Genomic DNA, 20,465 nt, shown 5'->3' on the forward strand with positions numbered 1-20,465 from the left:
TCAACTTTAATGCTAAGAATTTACATTATTTAGTTACCTGTGGAAAATGAATTTTTGACAAAGATAAACATGAATCTTAATAAGAAATTTTTTTTTAAATTGACACATTCTGATATGATTTAGATGTAAAAAAGTAAAAGAGATTCATATGAACAAATATCTATGTAAGGAAGCAACACTTTATAAGTAGATGAAGGAAATGTTTGGGAATAGAGAACAGAATAACTTCTTATTGCCAGAAAAGCATACAGAGAAGCTATGTACTTGGAGATTAAAGGCTGGTTTACATGTGCTAATTTACGACTTTTTTTATGTAAGAGTTTCCGACTTGCAATTGGCGCCTAGCAAATGCAGAAAGCAGTCGCAAATCAAGACCAACATGTTGGTCTTGCTAGTCAATTTGCATCTTTATTTGTCGTGACATCACAGAGTAAGTTTTGAAAATGTGGTATCTACTACTATCTAGAGATAGAGAAGAAGATATTAGAGTTGGTGAGGGAAAAGAACACATTTGGGACCCCAGAAATTAATTATACAGTAAAAAAAGCTTGTGCAAATCTTCGTTCGATGATATAGGTGCCACTCTACAAACACGGTTTCTCTCAATGCAGTGTTGTTGGAGGTGAGGATTCAAGATTTGTCAGGATTTAATTTAATCACAACTGTGCATAATCCTCTTAAGATTAACAATTTTCTTATGAGAAATGTAGTCTAATTTAGAGTGTGGTAAACACTCCTTTCTTTCCTTCTACTTGGCCAGGGACGTATCCACTGGCATTTTCTTTTCTGTTAACTCTTCCGGTAAGCCAAAAGAAGAGCAACCACAGCTTTAACATTATTGTTATAGGAAGACATCTTAGTAGGCAGTTGTTTGTTTACATTCACTTCCTGCCAAGGTGCCAACTAGTTGATACTTTCCCAGTGTTACATCTGACACTTTCTGACACGAAGGGATGAGTCAGAAACTCTGCGTACATAAATAAACAGTCGCACGTTAGCACATGTGAACCTGCCTTAACATCAGATGATGAGTACCTTTTGCTTCCTGGATAAGGAGATGATGAAGGAAATAATTATAAAAATTATTACGCAAAATATTTTAATATGATAGTAATTACTCTTGTACAAGAAAAAAGAAGCATGCGAAAAATAAACATACCACTATTTCTTCCAACTTTATTATAGAAGAAAAAGCAGAGAAAACACTGTTTACAGAATAAATTCATGCTAATCCCTGAGAGTCCTCCTGTGTCCAGGTCCCTTTAATGACTATCTCACCTGGATGATGGTCAGCTGCTGGATGACTGAGTGATCCACCAGACTCTGCAGACGCTCCTGGAAGCTCTGGAGTTTTTCTTGTGCTGAGGATACCTTCTCCTTGATCTCAATCTGCTTCATAAAAAATGAAAAAAATGCATTAGTTGCACTTAACATATTGATAAATCCAATAAAAATGCTAGTTCTTGATAAGAAGTGAAATAAAAATGTTACATACAAAATAACACAAAGTCATAATTAATATGCAATAAAAAGAAAAAAAAGCACTTCACAGCCAAAAATTAACACACAAAATAAAAAAATAGAAATCAAGTATGCACAGCAGTATCTATTTGTGATGACAGCATCACTGTAATGGTTAAACAGGAAACATTGTACACAACACTTCATCAATAGAGCAAGACATCAAAAGAGACATGTTTAATTGGAACATGCAAGACATCACTCAGTATAACAGAAAATATATCAATATATATATATATATATATATATATATATATATATATATATATATATATATATATATATATATATATATATATATATATATATATATATATATATATATATATATATATATATATATATATATATATATATATATATATATATATATATATATATATATATATATATATATATATATATATATATATATATATATATATATATATATATATATATATATATATATATATATATATATATATATATATATATATATATATATATATATATATATATATATATATATATATATATATATATATATATATATATATATATATATATATATATATATATATATATATATATATATATATATATATATATATATATATATATATATATATATATATATATATATATATATATATATATATATATATATATATATATATATATATATATATATATATATATATATAATAATAATAAGTATAATAGAATTTAAAATTCAAGTAGCTCAGATGTTTTCTTCACTGCTACTTACAAAGAATGCTTGAGATGGAAAGAAAAAAAAGTTTCAAGCCTGCAAATAATCTAACTTAATCTTTCTTGTAAATAAATCCAAACATACCTCCCTTAAAGCAAAAACCTATAACTCAACAAGTGTATTGAAGAATAGAGTAAGACAGTAACTCATCCCTGAAACAACCATTAATCATAATCTAGTGTTACTGAGAAAAAAAAATGCTATTGAATTTGCTAAATGTAAGTAATCTAAAGAAACCATATTACTACTAATCACTTCAGATCTGCAAGGAGACAACTTATTACAAAACAATCTATCTCTTCTAATACTACAGGATTATACAAACAACATGCACACACATCTACCAGCTCTCCCCAGCACTAGCACCTACAATACACTACAGTATCACTACTTTTGTTTGCTGCTGTACATAAAACTAAAACGTAATTCAACTCATAATTCTTATTAGAATTGTGACTAAGATTATAACATATGACCTAATATTATTTAAAAGTGGATAATATTCAACCCTAGGCCAGAAAAAAATTGCTGCATTTGCACTGAGTAAAACATTGTCAATAACCTTTTCAAGAGATATGTATCACAAACACATAAAGACTATAGGGATGAGCATGCTACTCTGTACTCTTCACACAAATGGAGAGAAAATAACTGCACAAAAATAATGAGATCAGAGAACCAGGAAAAAAACAAAAAAACAAAGCATGAACTAGTACATCAAAACCAAAGAAAATATACACACGATTCAAATAAATACACATGGGAGGGAGCCTACAATATTATGGGAAAACTAAGATGGTTCACCTAGGATTCCCATAACACACTCAAGGAAGAAGTCAGGACCAAATTCTATACAAGGAGAGGGACACAATATTTCACACACTCTCGTGCAGTGCCAAAGGCATCACACCTGGTGTTTTTTGTGCTGGGCGAGTGTTGAACTGGCTTGATAAGGGGCCTGCAGGGGGGCTGCTTTCTTGCTCATCTCAGTCAAGGTCATCTTGCTCATGGTGGGAGGAAGCGTCTGTGTCTGAGTCATGTCGTGGGTGTGTGTTGTCTGAGTCATGGAGGAGCCTGGGACACTACAAACTGTTACAAGGTCAGGGGGTGGGGGGGTGAGAGAGAGATATGTACTTTCATCTGTCCAATTGGCTACACCATGAGGAGGATTAGCTTGTATAATTTCTGTCTCAAGCATTCTTGCATAGTAACCATCAAAATTATCTGCTGGTGGAAGCCCAGGAGGGGAATTGTAACCACCATCATGCGAATCATCATCATCATTATCCTTTTCTTTCTCCCGAATCTCACTCACCAGATTTGTATCATCTTTCTTCAGCTGCTCGATCATTTCATAGTAACTCTTCTCAGCATCGTTGAATATCCATTGGTTACACAGGAAGGAGTCACTGCCAGCATTTTTCTGAAGAACTTCCTCTCGATCCATCTGCCGCAGGATGTCATCCACTTCTTGCTCGGCTTCTGAGATGCGAGATCGGTGGCGCTTGTGATGCTTTTCTCGATTAGATTTGTGACTTCTTTCATGTTTTATTGGAATATTGATTTCCTTTGAATCTTCTGAGGTTTCTTTAGCTATATGTTTATCTTCAGAATTATTTTCCTTTGGAGTGAACTGTTTCTCTGCTTCATATTTGTCTTCATTAATAATTTTTTGTTCAAATTCTGTTAATTTAGACTCTTCTGAAACTTCTACTTCTGGTAATTCTATTCTAGGTACATAAGGCACAATATCTGTCACATAGTCCTCAGCTTCATCAGAACAGGATGACCGCAGTCTTCTACGGCGCTCCTGTTTGGAAATAAATTCAGTGAAACCTTCATCATCTACCACATGAGGAGTGGAGGGTTTCCTAGGGTCCTCAGCAGCTACCACAACTTGAACCTTCTTAGTGTGGTATAGAATAAAAGATTTCTCATCAATGGGCTCTTCTTTTTCCTCTTCAATTTCCACTGCTTTTGCTTGGGACACAACATGAGCCCATGAAGTGGTTCCTGTCTGCTGAGCTATATACTCTTGATACTTTGTTTCAGCCAACCCTATTGCATTCATGTCATAATTCCCAAATGATGATTCTTCATGTATTATAGAATCTGAATTATTAATTTCTTTTTCATTTGCATCCTTCACTAATCGTTCTTCTTCCATCACTACTGAATCTTCTCTTGATGTATTAGTAGGGGAATGATGAGCTAGATATTCCTGATGTTCTGCTTCTGCTCTCTGTATACTGTTGTAGTCATACAGCTGAATTTCTGTTGAAACATTGTCCTTTGTTCTTACTGGTGATCTCAGAGTAATTTCTGACACTGTTGGTTTCATGTCAGTAGGAGACTCTTCATGTGTTGACATGGCAGTGTGTGCACCATCATGAAGACAAACATTTACATCACTTACTGATGGTACAACACTGTTACTGAGAACCTCCACAGTTACTGTGTTTTCTTGTTGATTTGATGCAAGGAATGCAAAATAATTAGACTCTGCCTCAGCAAAATCATGCATGTCAAATAGTAGAGGTGAACCAGGTAATTCTACAGTCAACAGATCTTCCTCAAGTGGAAGATGACTTACTGTTGGTGTTTCAAGAAGAGGTTGAACAGGTCCTTCCTTTGAATCATTATGCTGTTTCTTGCTGTGTTTAACCCTAGTATCAGAAGTCTTCAATGGGCTGAGAGCCTCTCCTTTAATCTCAGCAGCAGGAATCTTCACTAGGCTGAGAGCATCTGCTTTAATCTCAACACCAGAAGCATTTGCTGGGGTAGGAAGCTCTGGTTTCACCTCAGCAGCAGGAGCCTTTGCTGGGCTGGAAGCCTCTACTTTGACCTCAGTAGCAGAAGCCTCTTTTGCACTAGAAATAGAAAGCTCTGGCTTCACCTCAGCAGCAAGAACGTTTGCTGGAATAGGAGCCTCTAGTTTAGGTACAATAGCAAGAGCTTTTGCTGGGCCAGGAGGTTTCAGTTCTACTTGAGTAACAAGAGTCTTTGTTAGGTTGGGATCCTCTGGTTTAACTGCAGCATCAGAAGTCTTTGCATCATTTACAGAAGCCTCTTTCAGACTGACAGTATCTTGTTTAGCAGCAAACACTTCAGGTACAGTAACAGGTGCCTGATTTGGTGTATCTGATTCACTGACAATATCAAGAACCTTCACTTGGCTAGGAGTCTCTCTGTCAAATATTCCTTTCTTGATGACAACTTGTGTCTCAGGCAGAGTATCAAAAATCTTGGAATAGGGAGGAATTTCTGTCTTTTCTTTGTCAGGTTTGGTAGCAGAATGAATGAATGAATGTTTGCAGGTAATGCTTTGTTCAGACAATGGAGGGGGAGTCTCTGTTTGGATAGGAGCCACTGGCTTTGATAGACTGAATGTATTTACTGGAGAGTCTAAATGTTCAAAAGTTGTGTCTCCAGTTGCCAATTTATCAGGTATCTCATTTTCTGCTCTTGGGCCTAACGCATCCTCCATCACTGAGACATCATTATGAACAAGACTACTGTATGTTTGGTGTTGGTGATATCTACACTCAGCTTCATTAATTGCAGCCATGTCATATGAAGGGAAGTAAGTTAGTTCAAGGGCATAGTTAGTTGGAAGAGGTGTGAGGGAAGGTGAAGGCAGAGTGTCACTGGATGCAGGAAGGAGGTGAACAATGCACTCTTCTTGTGTCAGGATCGATACTCCATCTTCCTGGGATGGCATATCAGACTGGGAAGCCTGAACAGAAGTCAAAGGTGACACTTCTACTGCCAACATTTCATGGTAGATGCGTTCACTATCTTCCAGCTGCCATTTGTCATACTGAACTGCATCATAGTTTGCATACTTTTGTAGGACGTCTTCACGGCTCATTTGGCGAAGGATTTCATCCACCTCTTTCTCAGCTGCAGAGGTGCGAGAACGCTGACTCTTTCGGTGACTGTCAGTCCGTCTTCGGTGTCTTACTTTAATCTCTACAGTCTCCACCATGCTCTCTTCAAATGCTTCTGACTCAGATTGTGAAATAGGCTCTTTCTGAGTTTCTACATGTTGGTCTTCTATTATTTCAACTTCAGGTAACTCTATTCTTGGAACATAAGGCACAATGTCTTTCACATCTGGCTCTTCAGAGCAGGATGATCGGAGGCGGCGGCGGAGCTCTTGTTTTGAGACAAATTCAGTGAAACCTTCTTCATCTATAGAGCAAGGCACCTTGGGCTTTAATGGCTCTTCTTCAGGTAACAAAACCTTGATGGTTTTGGTCTGATATAAAATGAAAGATTTTTCATCCTCTGGATCTTTGGATAACTCTTCACTGGCTTCTGTGATGGGCTTGCCATGGGCCACAACATCTGCCCATGAAGTTGTCTGAGTCTCAGAGGCGAGATATTTCTGGTACTCTGCCTCGGCTGTGTGTATAGTGGACATGTCATAGCTTGGGACTAACATACACTCATGTCCTTGACTCTGTGATGTGGAAGCCAATGATATTTCATCAGTATATAAATGCTCAGTTTTGCTGCCAGTTAAGTTCAAATCTTCCTCTTTTTTAATAGACTTGACAGCCAATGTACTGTTGCTTTTATCAGGAAAAGCTGTTTCATTATCAACTTCTGTTACATCAGATCTGGATTTATGCACCTCTTCTACAAACAAAGGCGTATATTTAGATTCTTCATCTAAAGATTCTTTGTGCAGGTCTTCTGATATCTGTATGTTTGGCACATCATCTGACATTTCATGCAATGATTCATCAGTAGTTGGTGAGACTAACTGTGGTGCTGCCTTTTTCCTCCCTGATTTTTCTGCCACAATGCTGTCTTCAACAATCTTATGGATATCTATCACAGTTTTTGCAAGTATGTGACTTGTGTTTATCACAGTTTCTTCTTTAAGTATTTGACTATCATCACATATCACAGTTCTGTCAGGGCTTGGTGCCCAGTCATCTGTGATTGCCACTGTGGCAGTAACAGGCACTTGTGTGACGGACTTTTGGTCAGCAGGGATCTTGATTTCTTTGGCACAAGAAGCCATTGACTGTAACCATGCAACATACTCATAGTAGTGAGTTTCAGCTTCTGTTATGAGATTCATGTCATAAATGGAAGAATCATTAACTGGCAAGACAGATGGAGATACCAGTTTTGTTGTAGGTGAAGTTTCTTTCATCACAGCTACTGGAATGCTGGTTTCTACATGTGCAATGTTGTCTTTTTTTATTGGCTTTGCATCTACTTTTCCTGCTGTTGGCTCAAGCGGAACTGGCTTGCTTGGACCTAAAACATCATGGTCAGAACAGACAAGAGGCTCAACAACTGAACTGTGAGGTACAGCCTGCAACTTCGTCAGCGCTGTCATTTCTTTTACTTCTGGCTGTTGTTCATCTGCTATCTGACTCTTCTCTTGCTGCATTTCCAAGATGAATTTTGGGTAATACAATTCAGCATCTTTGATACCAAACACATCATACCATAGCTCGGAGCCCAAGTAAAATGCAGCAAAGAGTTTGTGCTCATACTCAACTACATCTTTGGGCTTGGGTGGAATCTCTCCTCTCTCAATAGCTGCTGCAATTTCACCTATTTCTTTTTCTGATTCTGATTGTTTGGATGATCTCTTGGATCTAGTTCTCTGCCTGGATTTGCTTCTCTTGGACTGCACCACCTCAACATGGCTGACTTCATCATCACTGTCAGCCTCATCAGCATTAGCACACAGAGCTTCTAGGACCTCCTCTCTGGTTACCTTAGCAGGGTCTTTCTTTTTAATCTCCTCCACTACAGACTGCACAGCTTCCTCAATTTCTTCTGCTGCTGCTGATGTACTGTGAGTCTTTCTTCTGAATCTCTCCTTCTTGGAGACAAATTGAGTGAATCCCTCTTTATCCACTTTGGTGACCTGTTTGTCTATCTTTAATGGCTCTTCCACCCCCACCAAAGTTGGATTGCGGTACACATATGGCTTTTTGGTTTCCTCTGGCTCTTTTTCTACAACAATGGCTGGTGCATGAATGAGGATATTTGCATATGATGACTGTTGGTGAGTGCTAATGATTTTAGATGGCTCAGACATCTCTGTGACACTTACTCCAGAATCTTGTTCTGAGTGAAATCCAAGCTGAGGCACAGTTATGTCCACCAGTCGGTCACTGGGCAGAACAGGTGCTTCACTCTCATCAGGTGTTATTTCAAGGGATTCCATTGATTTATCTTCTGTTACAATGGAACTAACTTCCTCAACAGTCAAGCCCTCCTGATCCTCAAAGTGCACTTCCTCCTTGATGAGGTCAACATCCATCCCAGTAGCAGCAGAAGAATGTTCTGTCTCTCTGCTCACATGAAGCCAATCATCAGTGTTGTCTGACACAGTTTCACCAGAAGATTGCACTACTGCTGTTTCAGTTGTTTCATCCATTACTGTTTTCATGGCTTCTTTTAGAGCTTCTTCAAAATTAGGAACAACTTTTTCTAATCCAAAAGCTTTCTCCTTGCTAATGGCCTTTTCCTCCACAATGCATTCAGGAATCAATTCAAAATCTTTCACAGGTAATTCCTTTCCTTGTTTCAGCATAAAATTTGTTTCAGTTGTAATTCCTTCTTTATGAGTGTCTTTTGTCTCCATTGCTGTCTTTTCTCTTGGTGAAGGAACAAACTCAAACTCTTTGGGACTTGGTGAAGGATCGTTAATGTCAGACACATCTGCAGCAGGTTCCTGAAGCAGTTCTGGAAGAACTTCCGATGATGACTTGACTTCCTCTGATTTCACTTCCTCTGATAACTTAAATTCTTCTGATGATTCTTGTAATTCAGTCTTCACAGTTACTGATTGTACATTGGCAGTTTTCTTTACCTCTTCTAACACTTTACCAGATGAAAGAATATCACCAGTTTTTTCTTGTAGCTCTTTTACTTCTTTTGACTGTATATTTTGTTCTTTTACGGTCTCATCAGCAGTCTCTTGCTTCCCTCCATTCTCAGTGAGTACAATGACATCTGGTTCAGGTTGCTCACTGACCTTTTCTTCAGATCCTTGGCATAAAGGTTCATCTTTTTCATCACTGTCCTTTTCCAAACCTGCATCTTCAAAACATTTACTTCCTCTGTCCTGATCCTTTTCATCTCCCTTTTTGGCTTTGCCTTTCTTTGGCCTCTTCTTTTTATTCTTATAGTATTCTTCACCAGAAACCAATGAGCATGATGCACTTTCCTCCTCCATGGTAGTCCTTGAATCTTTGTCAGTAGCTGGGCTTGTCCTCTCCAGTGGTGCACTCTTAGTCTTGAATAACCTCTTTCGTTCTTCTAGTGGGGTAGTTATTGTGTCATCAGTGCTGGAGGTACGCATTATTGGTCTCTGTCGCATCCATTGTGGAACCAAAATAATCTCATTGGGGTCAATTAAAAGTCCTGAAGGATGCTGAGAGACTTGAGTTGCTGACAGGAGGCTGGTCATGAATCCCTCAGAACTAACTTGTGCTGTGCTAATTTCTGTGTCTTTGATGAGTTCTCTGCTTTCAGATTGTGAATTTTTTTGCTTTTCATCAGTAACATCAACCTCAAGTTGTACTGTGGCCACATCTGAGTCAGTGATGTGAGTCTGAGCCCCAAAGTTAAGCCCTTTGTCACTTACAACTTCTTCAACTGAGGTTTCCAAAGTTACATCAGCAAGCTCAGTTTCTATACTTGTCAACTCAAACACTTGGGTCTCTTTTATCTCAGCAACAGTTTCACTCTTCTGTTCAGGTGTTGTCTGTACTGTTTTCTTTGGCTCATCTTTTTCTTCTTTAAGTGCAGTTTTCTTTTTTCTTTTCTTCTCAACTTTCTTAGAAGGATGACACTGCACCTCAGGCTGTGGCTGACTCACACTCTTGGGAACTTCTACCTTTTCTATTATTTTATCAGGCTGCAGCTGAGTCACACTCTTGAGAACTTCCTTTTCTAAAGTTTTCTTTGCCTCTGGCTGACTCACATTCTTGAGAACTTCTTCCTTTTCCAATTTTTTCTTTTGGTCTGGCTGACTCTTGGGAATTTCTCCCTTTTCTGATTTTTTATCAGGCTCTGATTGACTCACACTCTTGAGAGACTCTTCCTCTTGGAATTTTTTCTTTGGCTCTGGCAGACTCACACTCTTGGAGTCTTCTCCCTTTTCTATTTTTTTCTCAGGCTCTGGCTGACTCACACTCTTGAGAGCTACCTTCTCTGATTTTTGTTTCGGCTCTGGCGGACTCACACTCTTCAGAACTTCTTTTTCCATTCTTTTCTTAAGTGAGGTATCATCATGGGGATTAATAGCTTCTTCCTGGTGTATCTTCAATGGAGATGAGTTAATGGCTGCATCATGGATCTTCACAGTCTGATCTAGAGATAACATCTCTTCAGGAATAACTGGAACTGCTTGGACAGAAGAGCTAGCAGCTATAGTTTTGTGCTCATCTTCTTTTCCTCCTTTTTTGCGGCGTCTCTTGTTCTTTGAATGGACCTCCTCAAAGCCATCTGTATCCTGCTTTGGTTCTTGTGCAGGAGGCACAGAGGGAGAGGAACTGACAAGGACTGACGCAGGGATCTCCTGGTACTGATATAGCATTTTGGGCTCAGCAACAGGCTCTTCAGCAGTGGGTGCTTTGCCTACTGACAGGATTGTGGCATATGAGAAAGGCTTTGTTCCTTTAATACTCTGTTTTTGGGCTGGTGTTTTTAGTGCCTTTACTGATTCTTCTTGAAGTATTTTGTTCTCACTCACAACCACTTGGGTAACCTCTTCAATGTTGGCACTCTCCTCCTCAGACTCTGAATCTAGGGTGAAGCCTCCACCTTCAATGATCTCTAGGAAATCATTGGCATGGTCAGGGATTGGGAGACCAAATTCAGGAAATGCTGCTGGTGTTTCTGTACTTTGTTCTTGGCACTGTGTTTTTAGTGCCTTTGCTGATTCTTCTTGAAGTATTTTGTCCTCGCTCACAACCACTTGGGTAGACACCAAGATGTTGCTACTCTCCTCCTCAGACTCTGAATCCAAGGTGAAGCCTCCACCTTCAATGATCTCCAGGAAGTCATTGGCATGGTCAGGGATTGGGAGACTAAACACAGGAGGTACTACTGGTGTTTCTGTACTCTGTTCTTGGGACTGTGTTTTTAGTACCTCTGCTGATTCTTCTTTAAGTATTTTGTCCTCACTTAAAACTACTTGAGTAGACTTCACAATATTGGTACTCTCCTCCTCAGACTCTGAATCCAAGGTGAAGCCTCCACCTTCAATGATCTCCAGGAAATCATTGGCATGGTCAGGGATTGGAAGACCAAACATGGGAGGTGCTACTGATGTTTCTCTGGCTGTGACAAGCTCTGTTGTTTTAGTTGTGGCCACAGCATCATCTGCTTCCACAACAGACTTCTGTAGGTTTTCACTACTCGTTGATACTGCAATGTGTTCTTGGAGAGATTCTACTGCAATGAGTTCATTTCTTCCCTCCTTTTCCTTTTCAGGAAAACATTCAGTGATGCTAAGTGGTTCACGATAGATTTTTTCAGCTTTTTCCTCTAGCAATGTAGGTAAGCTCTGGCCATCATTTTCTGAGGTCTGAGGAGCAGCCTCTGTCTCATCTTCCTCTTCATCTAGAGAAAATCTACCTTCCAGTACCATTTCCATCCAGTCATTGGCATGATCAGGAACAGGGAGGTTAAAAGCTTGCTTCTTGTGAGCTGATGAGTCCTGCTGTGCAGGTGCTTCCTCAGGTTTAGATGCAACACTTGGAGTTTCTTTTACAGGCACTTCATTACCTGTGAATGTTAGCACTTCAACAGCAGGTTTGGGAAGCTCTGCATGTGTGGAATGTTCTGAAGGTGTGATGATCTTTTTGCTTAGTAAGCCAACCTCTTCAACAGTTTCTTCAATAGACTGAGAAACATCATTAGTGGATACCTCACATACTGAAGATTTCACAGCCTGATCAGTAAGTAAGGTGTTTGTTTCAGCAAAGGTGGCAGGCTCTGATTCAGCCTCATCTTCACTGTCAAGTGTGAACCCTCCACTTTCAATGACTTCCAGCCAGTCATTGGAATGGTCAGGCAGAACAAGGCCAAAAGCTGGTTGCATAATTGGTGCAGATTGGGCCTCAGGGGCCTTGAGAAGTTCCTGGAAGTTATCTTCATTTACTGTTGGGATCATACTATCCCTTTCCTCTTCTTTCTTCTGAGGAGTCACAACATTATCCTGTGAGAGCAAGGGTTCTGCTGTTGGGACTTGGAACACTGCAGGAGACTGTGATGAAGACTGTGATTCATGGCTCACTGGGGGCTCCTCATCCTCATCATCGAGTGTAAACCCTCCTCCCTCGATTAGTTCCATCCAGTCATTAGCATGGTCTGGCAGAGGCAAGGCAAAGGTGGGAGCCATGGATGCTGCTTCTTCATGATGTGGTTCCTTAAGCATCTCCTCCACCCCAGTGTGTCTAGGCTTGCCTTCAGTGTTGCAGCATCTATCTGTATCAATGTGCATTGCCTCCTCACTGTTGGCATGATCAATTTCCTCAACTGGAAATGTATCATGTTCTGTTCCTATAGCTTCTCTGGCAACCTCAGAAGCAATCATTCTAAGGGCTGAGTCCACTTCATCTTCTGGCTCTTCTATCACCTCTGTCACCACTGGCTTGCCATCCACCACTGTTGTCTTCTTGGTCACTCGATTCTTAACAATCTTTTGGGTGCTTATCATCTCAGGCCCTACAATAGCAGAGCTAGATGGAAGATTTTCCAAAACTTCTTCAGTCATTTTTGATCCTTCTGCCAATCCTCTTTTCAGTGACATTTCATTAATCACATCATAAATGGATAATCTTTCAGGTTTGGTTATAGTCCTTGTGACAACAGAACCAGGTGGGAGATTCTTCAACACTTCTTCTGTCACTTCTTCTGGCTCCTCTATCACTTCTTCTGTCTCAACTGGTTTGCCATCAACAATGACAACATTCTTGATAATCTTTCTTCGAATTAACCTGTAAACTGTTATTACTTCAGGCTGTGTGACTGATTCAGTTACAACAGAGCCAGATGGGAGATTTTGCAAAACTTCATCAGTGACATCATTTGGCTCTTCTATTACTTCCTCTTTCTCTACTGGTTTACCATCAATAATGATAATAACTTTTACAATTCTCTTCTGAATGATGATGTGCTTTTTTGATGATAAAGTATGTGAATAATTTTCCCTCATTTTACTCTCTCCCTCAATAGTCAACTCAATAGGAGATACAGAGCATAAAGGTTTGTGTGTTGGTGCCTCTACCAGACTTTGTTGTGTGAGATGGTAGATGACAGATTCTGGAGAGCTGAGTTTTTCCTCAGTTACCTTAATCGAGGGTTCACTATTCTCAATTTGGGGCTTCTCAGTGATGCCTGTGATCATTTTGGCACCTTGGATTTGAGTGTCTCTCTGCTCAGTGGTATGTGTTTGCTGTATGTGAGCCTCACCAGTATGGAAGCCAGTTTCCAAGGTTTTCTGTTCATTCTCACTCACTGTTTGCATTTCCAGATTATGCCATTTTTTCTTTTCTTCTTTCTTGTTTACTGGTTCACTACCTAACATGTGTATTGAGGTAACAGGTTTGGTAATTGTCTCAGTAATAATAGCATCAGCTGGAAGATTCTGCAACATTTCTTCAGTCACTTCTTCTGGCTCTTCTACTACTTCCTCTGTCTCCACTGGCTTGCCATCAATGATCACTATTTTCTTAATTACTCTTCTTCTAATGATCTTATATACTGTTGTCACATGATCTGTAATTGTCTCAGTTGTGACAGAATCAGCTGGAAGGTTCTGCAACATTTCCTCAGTCTTCTCTACTGGTTCTTCTATTATTTCCTCTGTCTCCACTGGCTTGCCATTAATGTTAACTATCTTCCTGATGACTCTTCTTCTCATAGTTTTATGTACTATTACTTCAGGCTCTGTGACTTTCTCAGGAATAACAGAATCAGTTGAAAGGTTCTGCAACATTTCTTCAGTCACTTCTGGATCTTCTACTACTTCTGTCTCCACTGGCTTGCCATCAATTATAGTGATCTTCTTGATCACTCTTCTGATTTTCTTCTGTACAGTTTTTCTCTCAGACGCTGTGACAGCCTCTGAAATAACATAATCGGTGGGGAAGTTCTGCAACACTTCTTCAGTAACATCTTCTGGCTCTTCCACTACTTCTTCTGTCTCCACTGGCTTGCCATCAACCATGATAATCTTCTTGATCACTCTTCTTCTCATAACTTTGCAAACTTTTGTTGTGGAGCTTCTCATTTCATGTGTTTCATTTGGATTTTCTTTATTTTCCTTGTTCAAAACTGTCTTTACTTTCTTGTGTTTAATTAGTTCAGGTTCAGAAATATTGCCCACCAAGTTCTTTTCAAAGGACACCTTTTCTGTGACAGCAGCAAGGGGCTCTACAGATGGTACCACATCCTGCTGACTGGAAAGAGCATCCTGACCAAAACCATGGTTAATATCTGGGACAGGTTCATTTTCTTGACCATTCTCAGCTTCCATCATGGACATAGAGTCTGTAGGCAGGATATTAATAGATGCTTTGGGGATGGCAACTTCCTCTGTAGCAACATCTTCCTGGTTACCATCAGCATGAGAGGCATTTTTGGGGAATGGTTTTGACAAGTCTACAGCAGGGACACTAGTTGTTTCTGGGGTTACAAGGCTCAAGGGCACTGTGGGGTTAGTAGAAGGAGCAGAAGACACATCAGGGAATTGGTTAGAGGAGGCAGCCACTTGCTCAGGTACTGATGCAACAGGTTCTACAGGAGTTTCTGATTTCACTTTCACAGTAGTTTCTTTATATTCATCTGGCTGAGTGTTTATTGTCTGGCTGATACCTATGATACTTGCTGCTACATGTGCATCTCCTCTCTGAACATTGGGTTTCTTGCTTCCTTTTACTTCTGTTGGAGTCTTTTCTGTTTCTGCAGATTTGTTCTTTGGAGCCTTTTTCTTTTCTGTCTTGAGAGTTTTTGTTACTGTTTCTTCATTTTCTGGGCTTGTATCACTAGTTTGGGATGGCTGTGCCATGGCCTTTGGAGTAGGTGGATGCTCTGCTTTTTTGGTCCTCTTGAAACCTCTCTTTTTTGTTTTATCATCCTCTGTTGCTGGTGCCTTGGCAGCAGGTGGAGGTTGTAGCTTTCCACTTCTTTCCATTTCTTCAATTTCTCTTAGTGCCTTTTCTAGTTCATCTTCTTGTTCCTCAGGATTGGTCACAATACGTTTTTTCTTCTTCTTGCGTCTTTCTTCTACTTCAGGAGCTTTGGGTGCTTCAATTTTGGATTCTACAGATATTGTGGTTACAAGAACTTTCTCAGTTTCAGTTTTCTCTCCTTTCTTATCTTTAGGTTGAGTTTGTGCTTTTGGTTGGTGGCTCTGTTTTGGTGTCTCAGATGGCTTGTCTTCAACAGGTGCAAGGGCAGTGGCCTTCTGCACTTGTGTCTCTTGAAGGCATGATGGTGTTGGTGCTTCAGATACTTTTGGGTGAACCTTTACTTCTTTTAAGGGAGGAGTCACACTGTGCTCCAGTTTAGGAACTTTCACTTTTGGGTTCTTCTCTGTTTTCCTAGTTGGTTCCTTCTTTCCAGCTTCACTCTGAATCATCTCTGTGTCTCTTGGTGGCTCTTCAGCATGTTGAGAAGCTTCTCGTTTCTTTCTTCGGGCACTCTTGGAGCGAGAACGACGTTCTAAAGAGGTTGCCTTGAATACCAATCCAGGAATGTAAGTTTCAGCCTGCATTGGGTCCTTTTCCTTCTTTGACTCTTCAGGTTCCTTTGCCATTGTGACTTCTATTTTGGGTTCAAGTGATCTCTTCTTTCCTCTTGATCTATCATGGTCAGAGAGTAGATGTGTAGTGGCAGGCCTCTCTTGCCTGACAGGTGGTCTTGGCAGGGACTCAGTAGGCTTTTCCCTGAGCCTTGACTCAATGGGCTTTTCCCTGAGTTCAGACTTTGGTCTTTCTTCCTCACTGACAGGGCCTTTAACATAGGACATCACTGATCTAAGTGCTCCATAGGTATGGGTGACAACTGCTGATGGAGCTGCTTTCAGTCCCATTGCTAGAATCTGAGCATATGACATTTTAGGTCTGTCAATGCTCTCCATGCTGGATGCTGCATGAAGTCCCTTGTCAGTGTGCATTCTTAGTTCAGAAGATATTTCAAAGGGAGCCTCACTTGATGCAAGGTTTGACTGTTCAAAAATAAGGGAGGAGACTTCCATTGGCTCCTCACTACCTAATTGTTCTTCCTCCTCTTCTTCTTCCTGATACTGATCTGGAGTCTCTGGTGGTGTCATCATTGGAGGAGTTACCTGAGGCTGGGTGGGCACCATGCTCATGATGGACGTCTCTTCTGCTAAGTGCTGTTGCTGTTGTTCATTATTAACCATTGTATACTCACTACTGTTTTCACTTGGTTGTGGGAACTCACTGCTTTGGGTGTAAGCTGCAAAGCCTTCAGGAATATAGGAGGTAGTGGTGGGATACTGTATCACTCCTGTGTATAGGCTCATGGTATCAATGCTCCCACCCATAACAAGTCCCTGCATGGGGCTTTCTATTGTGTGCACAGGACCCTGCATGCCTTGTGCCTCAACAGGATGCCCATGGTGGAATATAGGTATGCTCACACTTTGTTGGAAACCCTGCTCATGGCTCTGGGTGATATCCACACTCTCAGGCATAAAGTTGTTTTGCTCCAGGTAGGCTGCAAATGGTGGCATAACAACTGGTGTTTCCTCTTGTATCTGCTGAGTGACCGACTGTGGTTGTGGTTGTGATGGTGGTGGTGGAAGAGCTTCCTCAATGGCAGATGACACTTCAGACATCTCATATTCATGTTGGTGAGCCTCAAAACATTCTGAACTCTCAACAAGGGGAGGCATTGGCTCAGTCACAGGGATGGCAGGAGTGTCTTCAAACATCTCAGTGGCTTGGGTGGACACTTCCACATAGGTAGGTTGCTGCTCCATCTCATCAATTATATATTGTGATGGTGGCAGTGGTGGTGGAGCTTCAATGACTGGCTGTTTCTCTTTGCGTGCTCTCATTTCTTGACTACCCTTCAAAATCTCAGCATAAGTTTTCCTCCCATCCCAGATCATGGGCTCAGAGCCTCTATGGTGCCTAACTTCCTCACTTGTAGACTGAAGTGGCTCTTGATACTCTGGTTTAGTGATTCTTGGGTTGTCACGCCTCTCAACTTGAGGGCTTAATTTTGGACTTTCAGTTGGACTTGTCTTTGGAGTTACCATTGGAGTATCTTTAGGACTCTCACGGGGACTGGGTCTGGGCTTGGAATACAGGGTTCTCTTGGGGCTCATCCTTTGACTATTTCTTCGACTTGGGGCATCATAATAAACTTCATCCTGAGCATCTGAAGAACTGGAAGCCTCAGGCTGTTGTTCCTGTTGTTTCTTACGATACCTGCGGTCACGTGGTTGGGTTCGCTTTTGAGTCTTGCTATCTTGGTCAAAGCTGGGTGGTTTCTGAGTTTTTGAAGGTTGTTGTTGGTGATTCTTATGCTCACAAATTTGTTTTTCATCTCTGTGAGTTGATCCAGCAGTGTGTGATGTGCTGGTGATGGGATCCTCAAGAATGGTAGTTTCAGCAGCTGTTTCCATGATGATGCCCTGTTCTGCTGTTGGTTCTCCAGTGAAGGTTGGTGCTGTAGATACCGGAGTGGTTTCCAGTGGTGTTTCAGTTTCTAGAACTTCATGTTGCTTAGACATAACTTGGGGCATGTTCATTTCTTCAAAACATGGCTGACTAAAGAGTCCAGGACTTTTTCGACCTGCGGCAACATCTGCCCAGGTGAGTTGAACCCCTGCATCAGGAGCGGTGAGCATGGTGCTGGCGTGTTGCTGCATGTTCCTCACGTTGGGGTCCGTCAAGGTGTTCACCTCCAAGTCCAGACCATCAGCATCACTGGCGGGCAGCTCACGGGTGACCATGACCTGGACCTCAGAGTCAGCACTAGAGGGTGGAGGGGGAGCCTGTATCTCCTCTCCACTGGCTGTATCAAGCGTTGAAGCTAGACTGCTTGGTTCGGTCGTTTCTAGAGTTAGCTCGGTCGGAATCACCGCACAGGGGTCAATCTGGTAGATTCGTTCGGTGAGCTGGGCAATGAGTCGTTCATGAGACTCACACTGGCCCTGGTGCACCTGTGGTATGCAGTCCCGGCAAAGAAGAGTGGCACTGTGAGTGGATTGCAGACACACAAGCATTGCATAAAACAATGTTTATTATGTGTTAAAAGGATTGGATGACAAGGGGATAAATTGTATGCTAGCTATGATAGAGCCAGGATGGCCTATGGAATGTATATTAAGGCTGCGTTTCATTTCCCTGTTCCCTACTCGGAGGAGGGAAGCACCACAGTGAAGGACAATATGTAGTTAGGATGGTGGGTGGTAGGAAAAGGAAGAAGGCGTCCTACGAAGTGTCAAGTGCTGTAGTGTCAGGAGTGCCCCGCTGGTTAAGGAGTTTAATACGCTCATTCCGCGCACTGATCTTGCACTGAATGGCTTTGATCCTCTCTCGGCAGGCCTGTGAGTGGTATTGAGTGCCAATGCTTCAGAAACCTAACCTCAAATAAAGCATGTGTTTTTTAACATTACCTGTTGCACGCGGAGTGACTCTATGTGCTGGGTTAGCTAACCCTTTACCTCATTAGTTTACAGAAGCTGGCAGTCATATATTGAATTTGTGTCATAAAAGAAGTCATCAATATTTCAACATGGAATATATCAAAAGTGTAGAACAAATTTAGTCTTATAAAGAGGGTGTTAAAATTCAACACTACACTAATGTTATTCAAGCTTTAGTAGAGGACTTTTAAATAATTAATAGAGGTGAGAGGGCAACACCACCAAGCACTCTTCTCACACCTGTCCTCTTTCTGGGGCGAGCAGGACTCTGCCGACCAGTGCTGGCATGCTCATGGGTTAGGCGATGATGAGATGAAACAGCACTGGCCGCCATGGCATCTGCGAAAGGCGCTGCACGAGAGCTTGAGGCTTAAACTCTCCTGCCGCGCCTCGCATTGCTGCAGCCAATGACGCAGCTCTAGACAGAGTTTCGGGGAAGTGACAAAACTGTGCATGATCTTTACTGCCCTCAGCCACGGGGCATCTGTAGCCAGTTCCCGCACGCAAGAACCGGCATGTGTGTGTGTGTGTGTGTGTGGTGAGAGAGAGAGAGAGAGAGAGAGAGAGAGAGAGAGAGAGAGAGAGAGAGAGAGAGAGAGAGTGTGTGTGTGCCTGTGTGGGGGGGGAGTCTGAATGCGTGCGTAAATGCGTGCGTGTGTGGCATGAGGTGTAACGTGATGTAACGCGGTGCGGTGCGGTGCACTACGGTTGTGATGGTTGAGTGCGTTCATATTTTGAGTGTGTGTGTGTGTGTGTGTGTGTGTGTGTGTGTGTGTGTGTGTGTGTGAGGTGGGAGGAGGGATAGCCCAGGGCGAGGGATGAGTGTCGCATCCCGTAGTGTGTGGCGAGGATCAGGTGTGAGGGAGGCAGCAGGAGATATGGATGAGACACATAAACAGGTGCACACACGGACACACACACATATACACGTGAAGGCACACGTACAAACAAAAATACGTTATCACACGTACATGTAGTGGCGCCCACACATAAACACACACGCCGGCACACAAGTGAGACACAGGAGAACAGCGAACAAGACAAGGTGAGTAGCGTAGCTCATTACGTCCGACTTTAAATTTGCAGAATTAGAGAATCCTTCTACATATACCCAGGAAACAAGAAATGGAAAGCAGCCACCTTGAACTACATGTTAAACTTTAATCCCTCAATTTCTACGATACCAAGAGAAACTTTTTAAAAATTATGAACAGCAACTAAATACATTATTTCATAACTAAGGACTTTAAGACTAATTAATCTTCTACTGTCTACTACTGTACTGTTAGATCATTTCTTGTATCATTGTTTTATGAAAATTTAAGTCAGCTGCTTCACAATGACTATATACTGCTGACTGACATGACTGCGAGTAACAAGTTATCATCATAATGCAAGTACAATTACTTGGTGGAACTATCAGGACGGCACTGCGTAAACCACATATCTGAGATAGCGTAACACATTAACACTTTAGACTGGTGAGTGGGTGGGTTACGGTCACACTGTTCT

The 20,465-nt window shown here is 41.2% G+C and overlaps 1 protein-coding gene across 1 annotated transcript in view; it reads right to left on the reverse strand.

Moving 5' to 3' along the window:
• The window catches only part of LOC123520114 (nesprin-1-like), a 346,042-nt gene that overhangs the window by 116,634 nt on the left and 208,943 nt on the right, over positions 1–20,465 (reverse strand). Inside the window, 2 exon segments of the mRNA XM_045282036.1 lie at positions 1,279–1,389; positions 3,186–18,467. Of these exon segments, the coding sequence (XP_045137971.1) occupies positions 1,279–1,389; positions 3,186–18,467 (15,393 nt within the window).

Source organism: Portunus trituberculatus, chromosome 46, assembly GCF_017591435.1.
Source record: "Portunus trituberculatus isolate SZX2019 chromosome 46, ASM1759143v1, whole genome shotgun sequence".
Taxonomy (NCBI): Eukaryota; Metazoa; Arthropoda; class Malacostraca; order Decapoda; family Portunidae; genus Portunus; species Portunus trituberculatus.